This window comes from Pinus tabuliformis, chromosome 4_1 (genome assembly GCF_031772625.1).
Source record: "Pinus tabuliformis cultivar Carrire ecotype Pingquan chromosome 4_1, CPIR1, whole genome shotgun sequence".
Lineage (NCBI taxonomy): Eukaryota > Viridiplantae > Streptophyta > Pinopsida > Pinales > Pinaceae > Pinus > Pinus tabuliformis.
Genome location: NC_142303.1, coordinates 223,480,167 through 223,492,602, shown reverse-complemented (window position 1 = coordinate 223,492,602; position 12,436 = coordinate 223,480,167). Strand labels below are relative to the sequence as shown.

The 12,436-nt window shown below is 34.7% G+C and overlaps 1 protein-coding gene across 1 annotated transcript; it reads left to right on the top strand.

Moving 5' to 3' along the window:
• Positions 1–10,617: 10,617 nt before the first annotated feature.
• Positions 10,618–11,540, top strand: LOC149175041 (uncharacterized). Its single transcript, XM_089422736.1, has 2 exons — positions 10,618–10,753; positions 10,839–11,540. Exons 1-2 carry the CDS (start codon positions 10,667–10,669, stop codon positions 11,292–11,294), a joined length of 543 nt encoding a protein of 180 aa, XP_089278862.1. The 5' UTR covers positions 10,618–10,666; the 3' UTR covers positions 11,295–11,540.
• The last annotated feature ends 896 nt before the right edge of the window (positions 11,541–12,436 follow it).

Here is a 12,436-nt window from a genome sequence, read left to right as displayed (position 1 = left end):
GGATGGGTGGAATGTGGATTGTTATGCATGCATGTAGGTTGTATACATGCTTGCTATGTATGCATGGTGGTAGTTATTGGTGCAATTGTGTTGTTATGTAGGAGTTAATGATGTTGGTGTTGGGATTCATTAGTCATGAATGCATTTCAGATGTATATGCATTTGTTATGCATGCATTGTCATGGTTATAGTTATGAATGTATAGTAGGTCAAACATGCATTGTGAGGTCATTGTATGTAGTTTGTGTCATCATGATGCTATTGGTATGTTATTATGCTAATGTTTTGACTGAGATAAAGTAGGAGATGTAGATCACCAGAGCGAGATTACGACACTAGACTTCGGGATAAGAGCAGATCGTCATATAGGTTTGTATGCTTGGCATGCACATATGTACTTAATGGATTGTTATATGCATTAAGGTTATAAACATGTTTTTCATTTTATCATTGTTGTGGTTACATGCATGGTAGATGTTATTGAATCAATGTGGTCATATGCACGTGTTGAATAGTCATGAATGATAGTAAATTGTTGTTATATGCATTGTTGTTGTTGTTTTATGTTAGTTAACTTGATGATTATGTTATATGTTAACTTGTTGATTGTTATATGATAGTTAACTTGATGGTTATGTTATATGTTGTTGATTAGTATGCTATATGCTAAATTGTTGTTGTTATATAGTTAACTTGATGATTAGGGTTATTGCATTTAAGGTATTGATGTTATATGTATCATGTTAAATTGGATTGGCCTATGCAGATGGTTATAGTTCTGATATTTAGGCATGAGTCGACATATTTGTGACATTGTATTATACTAAACTAGACTGGCCGTGCATATGTGATTGTTATGCATGAATGACAATTGTGAATGAGCTTATGATGTGAACATGTTAGCTAGTTATTGTTATGGATTTCATGATCTTATTTATGTTTGAGTTGATATGTTGTGAAGTTATATCATGCTAATCTAGATTGATTGTGCAGAATAGATAGCCTCCCCAGAGATAGATTGAGGTATGAGTTTGCTTATGTCGCCTATTTGTTGTTTGATTTATCTATTATTTTGTCTAGTTGATATATCTAACATGGTATGTTTATAGTTTGTTTGAAGTTTTGATTAATTGCATCATATAATTTTGCGTCAAGATTGCATGAAGGAATGGTCTTGTTTTAAGATGGTTATACTAACACATTATGTGTTGAGACAGGTGATATGTACTTGAGTGTAGGTAGGTGATAGTTGTAGCATTATTAATTATGACTGATGAACGTGAGTTGATTGTTGAGTATTAAATGGTTGTTAGTCTTCGTAAAGGTTGATTTCAAATTCATAGACATGATGCCTTAATTTGTGGAACATTTAACTCACATGTATAAACAATTGTAGGAAACATGTTTGGTATTAGTGTGACAAGGTAATAGTTGATGTGTTATATAACTAACAATTGGGTGATGTGACAATACATGGTAAGACTCGATTGCAACAAGGTAGAAAGGTAAAAGAAATGAATTACGCAAGGATTCCTTTGGCCATGTTTGGAAACCTAAATTTGAAATGAATGAGTGTTTTGCATACAGGAAGTCTTCGTAACCTTGATTTATATGACATTATGTGGATAGGTGTTATAGTCATGAAGATGTATTTGACAGGTATATCATCTAGTTTCTAGTTATAGCTGAATCTGTCAAGGAATTGGAGACCCTTGAGAGATGACATGGATGTGTTCAGCTACAAGGCAATGTGCTTGACACAACAAGGTAAGATAGATAATATATTGTATATTTATTTATGCATTGACATTTATGTATTTATGGCAGTATGACATAGGGAATCACATGGCAAAGGGACTGCCATGAAATATTGAAGAAGGATTTGGTTTAAATTTCCCTTGGAAGCACTAGGAACCATGGGATTGAGTCATGGTGTTTGTTGCTAGTCTTATGCTTTCAGTGTTTTGTGATTTGTTTGTGCTTGATTTGCAGTTTAGTTTGTCTTGTGCATGGACATGCCACTTTGTTTGTGGTGTTGTATTGTTATTGGTCATTCATGGTTTTCTTCTTGTTGGCTTTCTTGATCTTTCCTTTTATGTTTGAGGGTCTTGGGAATTGGTTGGGAAAGGAGGAAGTTAATGGAGCTCGGGGAGAGCTGTGTGAAACACAATAGGTAATGTAAGACCCAAATGAAACTTGCTGCATGTATAAGGGCAACTGAAGGCAAGAGTATGACAACCATTTGGATTGGTTTGGTCCATTGGTATAAATGGACAGTGGCAGGACAATCATGAGAAAGTCAAATTAAAGAGATTTGAGTTGTCAGATGCCTTGGCTATGTTGGGAACTCTTGTTCTCCATCTTGTGCATGTTGTGCATGAATAAGGGTATTCTCTTAACCTTGACCTTATGCTATTTGGTAATTACGTTTTGATCATGATTATCTTTATGTCTATATATGTATACATGTATGTATACATGTATGTATATATGTATGTATGTCATGTCTAATAAGGTCATCATGGATCATGATTGTTTGATGCTAATGTTTATATGTATGTATGTATGTATGTCGTTTTCTAATAGGATCATGATTGTTTTATGCAAATGATTATATATAATTATGTATCTATGTATCTATGTCACTATCTGATAGGGCTTTCAGGGATCATTCTGTGAGGAATGATTGTTTATGCAAGTGAAGGGCATGAAAGAGGTTCTTAGCCTTATAGGGAATCAAGTGGGAATAATATCCTTGACAAATTTATGAGGTCAGTATCATGTGGATATGAGTGAATATTATGTGTTTAGACTATACCTATGTTTACATTATGTACAAGTAATGCTCAGAGATATATCAACATAATGAAAATAGCGTGATCTGTGACATGCTAGGATAAGCTTGTATGGTAGAGAGACATTGGAAGCAAGGTTGTTTCGTAGAGACAATGTGGTTTTGGATGTGCAGTGCTACTATTGTATATATGTTGTGCATACTGTATATTCAATGATTGTACCTATGATGTTGTGTGCCTATTGTATATATGGTGATGTGTGTATATTGCATATGCAGTGCTGGGTATAGATGGTGCTATGTACATGTTGGATATGCAGTGTTGTGTACATATTGTACTTTGTGCATGATCGATATGCGATGTCGTTAGCATATGGTGTTGTGCATATGTTGGATATGCAATGTTGTGTACATATGGTGCTATGTACATGTTGTATATGTAATGTTATGTGCATATGGTGTTATGTGCATGTTGTACATCTGGTGCTATGTACACATCGTGTTGCGTACATGATTGTACATATGGTGTTATGTGCATGTGGTGTTGTGTACATGTTGTACATGTGGTACGGTGTGCAGGTGGTGTTGTGTATATGTCGTGCATGTCGGGCTGTGTACATATGGTGTAGTGTACATGGTGTGCATGTGGTGTTGTGTACATTTGGTATTATGTACACGTTGTATAGGTGGTGTTGTGTACATGTGGCGTTGTGTACACATTGTGCAGGTGGTGTCGCATACATGTGATTTTATGTACATGTTGTGCAAGTGGTGTTGTGTACAGGTGGTACTGTGTACATGTTGTACATGTGGTACTGGTGTACAAGTGGTATTGTGTGCATGTCGTACATGTGTTGCGGGCATGTGGTAATATGTATGTGCATTGCGTAGTTGTGGTATCATGACATGTGTATTTGTTATGTTGTACTTTGTGTATGTATATGTATTGTGTTGTCTTGTACAACGGATGTAGGTGTATGTATTGTGTTGTGTTGTACACTGGATGTAGGTGTATGTATTGCGTTGTGTTGTACACTGAATGTAGGTGTATGTGTTGTGTTGTACATTGGGTATAGATGTATGTATTGTATGGTGTTGTACGTCATGTGTGGATGTACATTTTTTGATGTACACTGTGTGTATGTGTATGTGATTGAAGAGAAGCAAAGGTACATGGTGCTTGCTGGGTGTGGCAACCTATTTGGTGGGTGTATAGAAAGAACAAAGGCAAAAGTAAGGACCGATTAAAGGATAAGTATCAATATTTTATGTCAATTTTATTATACATATGATCTATTATGTTGATTTATGATAGTTACACGTGATCTATGATTATGGTTTATGATGATTTCATGTGATTCATGATGTTAATTTATGATGGTTGAGTTTGAGCTAACCGGATGTGATATGTTTATACATGATGATTTGATAAAACAACTAGTTTGACTTGTTGTGACAGGAGGTAAACATAAGTGCAAATGTACCTTACTGATGGGCCACCAATGAGGTATGATTTGAGTTTATTTCAATTTATTTTGAATCTAATGGAAATTACATTCTTGGTACAGGAAAGTGTGTAATGCCAAATTTGGGATGGCTGAGATTAACTGTAAAAATTAGCAGCATTAGTGAAAGGAAATGGAACATGTAGCAATATGATGGTACAGAACTTAAGGAGTAGGGCCATTGTGGGACACTGGTACCCAATAATATCCATTGATTTCCATGACCATGTTATGACTAGTATGATGATTTTGAGGCAGGTGTATGCCTTGGTTTTTGTATCTTCCGATGCGGGGAATCCTTTCCAAGGGATGGATTGCTTAGGATGGGGGTGCGAAAGGAACTTGGAAGGTGTGTGACTAAAAGAAGGGAATGATCAAATTACTCGAGGGACTGTGTAGTAAAGAAGGGAAAGTTAAGGAATTTATTTGTTTTGGTCATTAGCATTAAAATATGCAATCAAATGCACATTGGGAGTGCGCTCTGGAACAATGAGCTGCTAATTGTTCACTAAGAGGAAAAATGACATAGTATTGTAGCATTGGATATCAGATGCAGAATTTGAATTTGGTAGTGAATTCTAGACTTCCTGGGAAGGAGGTGAATCCTGGTATTACTTTGAGGGTGGAGGTGTGAACCTTTGGATTCCCTTATTGCAGATGCCGACATCATATGCTTTTATTGGATGGTTGAGAAAATGTGCATGTTATTGTAAATACTGTATCGAGCTGGATTTATAAAGCTCCATAGATAGTATGGTTATTTGTTGGTTGAAGAAAATGTGCATGAGTATATGTGGTTGTTATTGTAAATACCATAATAAGATGTGTTATAAAGCTCTAGTAAACGGTAAGGTTGACATGTTTTCAGTAGTGGTCATTGTAAGTATTGCAACAAGCTATGTTATAAAGCTTAATGGGTAGTATGTTTTTCTTTCAACAGTCTTGTTGGTTGTAGGTGTCATTGAACACTGAGGATGGTGTTCCCCCAAGGGGGAGGGTTATGTAACATCCCTGGTAAAAATCCATGTAGAATATATAAGACCATGGTCATGGGACACGTATTCCACGTTGAATGGTGGGAAAAACATCCTAGTGGGGTGTTATTTCAGTTTATTATGGCTAAAGGAAATTGAAAAAGGAAATGGAAAAGGCTTTGGAAAGACATAAGGCATTAATTGACATTATTTATGAAAATAATGGAAAATAGGAGAAAATGAAGGAGAAATGTCATGGGTTACATGTGAGGATGAAATTGAAGGAAAATAATGGAAAATGAAGAAAATAGAGGCCTCATTGATAAAAAGGATTATGAGGACCAGTTCGCAAGCTTTTGATAGGTTTTGGTGGAGCTCTCTTCTACTCTCTCTCTCTCATACTCTTGGACACTTAGAGTTTCTTGGAGCACCCTTGGAGGAGTGTAGAATACTTGGAATTTGGAGCAAGAAGGAAAAGGAAAAGCTGGAAAGTGCAAGAGGACATCGGGATTAGGATTTCGTGGAATGACAATGGATTTTTCTTAGGCTTCCATTTCTTATATAGCCATGGTGTTGTGGGTTTTACTTTTATTTTCTTGTTGTTTTTCTTGTTCCATTGGCTATGGGTTGAGTTATTAGTTCCTAGGTCCTTGGTTGGACAAACACTCTGGCATCCCTGTAACAACTTGGCTTGAGTTATTAGCCCTGGAAGCCATGGTTGGAAAAATGATTTGGAATCCTTGTAAGAACTTGGGTTGAGTTATTAGTCCTGAAAGCCATAGTTGGAAAAATGCTTTGGAAGCCCGACGAAAACTATGGGTTGAGTTACTAGTCCTAGAAGCCTTGGTAGGAAAAACGCTCTGGAAGCCCAGCGATAGTTGTGGGTTGAGCTACTAGTCCTGGAAGTTGGGTTGGAACAAATTTTTTGGAGCCCTGGACAACTTGGGTAGAGACCAATCTGGTGATGGTTAGTTATGTCCGACTACGAGGTGGAATCATTGGTTGAGGGTTGAGGTGGTTTGGCCTCTTGAAGCCCTGGATAGTTTCGATTGATGTGTTTTATGAGATCCCACATTCATGCTTGGAATATGGCATGGGGGTGACTAGATTAAAGAAACATTTGGTTTAACCTAGTCTATGGTCAGGCGGTTCATGGAAGTCCCATACCTGGTCGACCTATGCAATCATCAATAAGAGATCTCTTTCTCCTTGGTATTGTATGGGTAAATATACTTGTTTATATGTGGTGTATATTGTTGTTATATCCTTGATATTTCTATTGGTTATATGTTGGTTATGAATGAAGTTTTATGACAGTGGAAATGTAGGGCTCTCATCTTGTTTTGGTTAATCATTGAATGTATAATGAATATATGGATTAATAGATGGTAATGCAGTTATTGTGACAAAGCATCAATGTTTCTTAGTTATTCTCAGATAAGTAGGAGACCCCAGTGCTTAGATATGTTGTTTAAAACTATTTCATCTTTGTGACATGTTTGACAAAATGTTTATCATGGCTATTAGGAGTCTAGTCAAGTCATTGTTCAAGTAATTACATTTGTATCATTATTCCATTGTTATCTTTCATTTCTAGAAGTGTCATGGAGTTTTGGGTAGTGACTTGAGCCCTGGACCTGGAATAGTGGCACAGAAGTCAGAGTCACAGGCACATAACTGCTTGGGAAAGTCCCCAGTCGCAAGCATACCCATGTTGTGGGAGAGAATGGAGGGTCCCAATCGCACTCATGCCTATGTCATGTGAGCGACTGGGGGATTGATACAGTAAAATGTTAGTTTATCTCAGGGGCTAGTCAATGTGAAGGTTTCGATGGCTCTTAGGGGTTTTGAAGTATGTCTTGAAGGTTTCTGCTGTTGTGTTTCATCGTTTCCACTTCCTTAACTGACACATAGGGATTTGAATCATATCATAGGAACTATTCATTACATGTTTACCCCAGTTGGTCGATTACTTGGATGGATGTGGGACAAGGGTGTTACATTATTGATGAAAGAAGAAGGACAACCATTCTGAATATAAGATGCACAAAGCACAACTTCTCCCCAAAAAATCAATTTAACATTCTTAAAGAACATCATAAATCTAACCATATTAAGAAAAGTTTTATTCATACGTTTCGTAACGCCATTGTGTTGTGGATTATAAGGTATGGTAGTTTGATGTTTGATGTTATTGTCCTTCAAATATTGTTCAAAAGCATTAGAAATATATCACCATCATTTTTAGTTCTGAGAATGTTATTGTTCAGTTGAGTTTCATTTTTGACCATCGAATGAAAAGTTTTAAAATTTTCAAATACTTGTGACTTATATTTCAACAAATACACCCAACGCATTCTCGAATAATCATTAATAAATGTCAACATATATTTATTACCACTGGCAACAAGCATAGGACCACATAAATCTGAATGTATGAGACCTAATTTTCTTGAAGCTCTAGAAGAAGAACTATGAAAAGGTTTCTTGGAATGTTTCCCTAAGATACAAGCATCACATGGTGTAATCTTTCTTGGAATTGTAGGCAATCCTTTCATACATTGTTGTCTCATAATTCTAATATTTTCATAGTTAATGTGACCAAAATGAGCATGCCATAATAAACTAGAAGATAGAGTATCATTATGTGTGCTAAAACAGTGGCTCATGAATAAAAAATCCAACTATCTTGCCATGAAGAATATGTAGTACTAAAAACATCATTAATATTAAAATTGCAAAGAGAAACAATGTAATGTGCACACTCTGATTATTTTCCCTTATCCGGTGGTGGTTGATCTTTCTTTTCATTCAACTTTTCTCTCCCTTCACTCACTTTCTCCCAAGGTATTCTATAATTAGCAACAGTGTGACCAATTTTACCACATCTAAAACACTTGGGCAACTGGTTTATCATTAAAATTTCTTTGTTGCCTATCATTTTGTTGTTTGGATTTTTTTTATTAATGGGTATTTTTATTATTAAAAAATTAGTATGAATTTTATTAAAATTGTAAATTTAAGTGATTAATAGTTAAATTGTTTTTGATATTTTCTAAATTTTGAATTTTTATCCTACAAATAAAATTAATTACACACATAATTTATATTTCTTTTTTCATTGATTAGGTGGTGGTACTCGCGTTACGCGGGGTTGAATGCCACAAGCTGCCACTATAAACTCTAGGAGGAATTGGCCACCCCGCAAGAACAACCCTCGCGTAAGAGGAGACTCGAACTCGTGCAACTCGTGACCTGCATAGAGGCACAAATGACTTAACAGATCGTCTGCTGGCCACGATGCCAAACCTCTACAGGCACATAATTTATATTTCATATATTATTATCACACACATTATTATAAATATATTTTATAATGAGAAATATTAAGTATAAAGTCATTTAATAAAGAAATATAACAAGTCTCAAGGTTAGCTTAATTGGTCCAATGCCCATTGTTAAATATCTCTCTAGTCAATTCTCCTCAAAACCCTTGAAATTAGACTTTACTAATCTTTAAAAATATATATAAATATATTAATTATGAAAATTAATATCTTCCATTACCATCAAAATCAGATTAAAAAAACATCCATAACTAATAGCAATGATATAAATGATGCTCTTCATCTAATTCTAATTCAGGTTGGAATCAAGGCAAATTTTCTTGGCACATTCTATTTATCCCGAATAAATGATGCAAGGTTCTCTTCCTTGTTTTTGAAGGTTTGTGCCCAAATAAATAACAGTCATGATATTTTTTCATCGCCCTACGGAAACTAATGGTTGCAATTTAGATTCTTCTGTATTTTTTTTGGTGTTGTTTAATTATGACATATTTTTGGTTTTTGGTGTTGCTTAATTATTATATATTTTAAAATTTTTATTATAATGAAATGAAAAAATTAGATATTTTATGGTTTAAAATGTATTTTTAATTACATATATTAATTATGGAGAGTTTATAACTTAAATATATAACTTTAGGGTTTTTATTAGAATGAAGTGAAATAATTAGATATTTTATTGTTTAAAACGCATTTTTAATTACATATATTAATTATGGAGAGTTTACAACTTAAACCTGTGATTCCAATAAAGCTCTACTTGATTATGAGAAAATTTAATTCGAACCTAATCTTATTCCAAGGCAGTTACTTTTATAAATACATTAACAAAGTAATAAATATAAGCAAGGTAGCGATGTACAGCCTTGAATCAAGGACCATGAATGAGCTCTGGTATATAGTTGTAGTTTTACTCTACCATGAATGACCTCTAATATATAGTTGTAGTTTAATTGTTTTATATTGCTTTACATTTTTGGGTTTTTTTTGGGACATATTATCCCCTCAAATTTACTCAAAATTTTTAAACTTTGCATAATCAAAACATATCAGAGATTTTCAAAGCTGAACTGGTTTATGAATTAAAAAAAAAAAAAAAAAAAAAAAAGAAAAAGATTTTAAACAACATAAAACACCAACCCCATCTGACTGAAAAAACATATGTGAAATTATGAAGAACATTAAAAAAAAAGTTAGAAAATATTGAACCCATTTATGTATTAAAAACAAATTTTAGAAAAGACAGAATCCATTTATATATTAAAAGCAAAAAAAAAAAAAAAAAGTTACAAAAGATTGAACCCATTTATGTATTAAAAACAAATTTTAGAAAAGACGGAATCCATTTATATATTAAAAATTTTAAACAACATAAAACACCATCTCACTGAAAATATTTTGCCAGATTATAAAAATAAATAATAATAATATTTAAATGCTTTTTAAAGTTTCTTGTATATTTCTGGAGAGAATCAAATGAAAAATAATATGGTCAAATTTAAATTTCTATTGATTAAACTTGTGATTTCAATAAATTTCTGCAAAATTTTATACAAACAAATTAAAAATAAACCAAAAAACTCATCAAAATATATGCCGTATTCTACGGAGACTGTTTTAACTTTTAGGAAGTCATGTGCTTCGTTCAGTTAAACCTCACTCATGAGACATATCGGTTGTTTTGTGAAAGAAGTCATGTGCTTCGTCCCATCATTCCGGTGGGACTTGGTGGCCGACTTGGTGGCCCTTTCTCATTAGTACAGACAAAAATATTTTGTCGGACATCAAATATGCAACAATACCCACTGCCTATTCTTTTAGATAAAGAATGGCTTTGCCACGTGTGTTTTGCTGTGAGTGAATGAAAAACTTTTTCCTGAAAACCAGAGCCCCAGATCCACACTCCTCCCGTTTCCGAGATCCTTAATTTTTGAGTCGAATTCAGACTATCCGTCTACGTTTCTCGTTCGTTAGGAATTTGCTTTAAGCGCTTCCTTTATGTTTTGATTTGCTGACTCATGTTAGGTGATCAAATCTGAGCAAAAAATGCCGGCTGCCACAGCTACTCCCGTATTTCCGATCTCTGAACAGTATGATGCCTTTGATTTTGATCCACAAATGTATTATTCCCAGGTATGGTATTCTTTATAATGTTTTTTTACTGCTTTTTCTTGTTTTACATGATTCCATTCTTTCGTATGATGCTTGTTTTTTCCAGGTGCTTGCAGAAGCTGGAAATCATGGACACTCTGAAACCCCAAAGCGGCCATCGTCCATTAACGGCTCGAAAAAAATCGTAGGCTCTGGAGATATTTCGAGTTCAAAGGTTGCGGAGGTTCAGAAATCTGTGGGAGATCTGAAGAGAAAGCGATCTTGGAAGAATGCTCTCTTCTTCTGGAAGAATCTGTCGAGTTGCAGGAAACAAGAGAAGGATGAATATGAACTGCAGGAAGTACCCAGACGTCCGAGGTTCAAATCTCTCTCGGGGCCGATTTATATGAATGATGTTTATATAGATCAGCCGCGCCGTTCCAACGGAGCTCACTCGGGTTCTCTTTCGCGCATGTTAAGCCCTGGCGAAGGTAAATTGGGTGAAGTCCCTTATGTGGCCTTGAAGCGTCCCAATCATACAGGCGTTTCTCCTTGCAGAGCCCCACTCTACTTGGTCACATAACACTCACAAAATGTGCAGACGGCATCTTTGCACAGAGAGATGTGGCAATATAGAAGTTGGCTTCCGGGACATGGTATGTCCATGATGTTATAACATTCGTAGTGGGTTGTCGTTGCAGTATCATCGGTTAATTTGAAGTTGGTTAATTGCGAAAGATGCAGTTGCAAGATCTTTTACTACAGGGTAGGGCATGTCCTGTCCTTATATGAGGATTTCAATTCATATGCAACCATGTATTTGCTTGGAATGTTCCTGCACCTTCTCACTTTTTCGTTAAAACATATGAACAGCTACATGAACTCTTGGAAAGCGTGTTCATGAGCGTAGTTTAACTGTGTTTATACAATATCTCAAAAGTTATATATCAAATATTTAAAAAATACAATATCTCAAAAGCTGTATATCAAATTCTGAACACAACAAAAACATAAAACAGTTAAAATATGTTTTTATGAAGTATGGTGTTATATAAAATTCTGACTAGAAAAGAAAAGAAGAGAAAAACATAAAACAGTTTAAATGTGTTTTTATGAAGTATGATGTTTTGATTGGTTGAATGGTAATGTTAATTTGGAAGTTCTCAATCTGTTACAATGGAGGGATCTTATGGCTGTATTCTAACCAGACTGTCTTTTTTGCTCTGAAAATCATTGAAATTCGGGCAACATTTTGATAAAATATGGTAGGGATTTTTGTAAATCCACGTTACAGTTGTCAAACTTCATCATTTTGGATACCCTAGAGGTTTTTAATGATGCTGAATCCATTTCCACCATAAAAAAACATGATTCAAACACACCTACTGCAAAATTTCTTGATTTTGTTTGCCAGAATTCCTACCTATTTTAACTATCGAAGCAATTCATCCGCCTTAATAGAAGATGTCAATATTATCAATAGAACTCCTTCTGTTGTATATCTTATTATCACATTTTCAGAGAATTTAATGCTATTACAAATGACCTCTCCAAAAAAATGCTTACCTAGACACTTCTTTTCAAAGTTCTTATCAACCATTTATACTTGGAACAGGGCATATTGATAGTTGCTACATAGATCTTTCTGTAGTTTTTCCTCACTAGATGCTGATCTCGATACATTTTTGCATGGCATATTATTAAGATTTGAAAATACCAGCTGCT

Coding starts and splice junctions, on each gene's coding strand:
- LOC149175041 (XM_089422736.1), top strand. CDS start 10,667: ATGCCGGCTGCCACAGCTACTCCCGTATTTCCGATCTCTGAACAGTAT. Junction 10,754..10,838: donor CACAAATGTATTATTCCCAG/GTATGGTATTCT, acceptor TGTTTTTTCCAG/GTGCTTGCAGAAGCTGGAAA.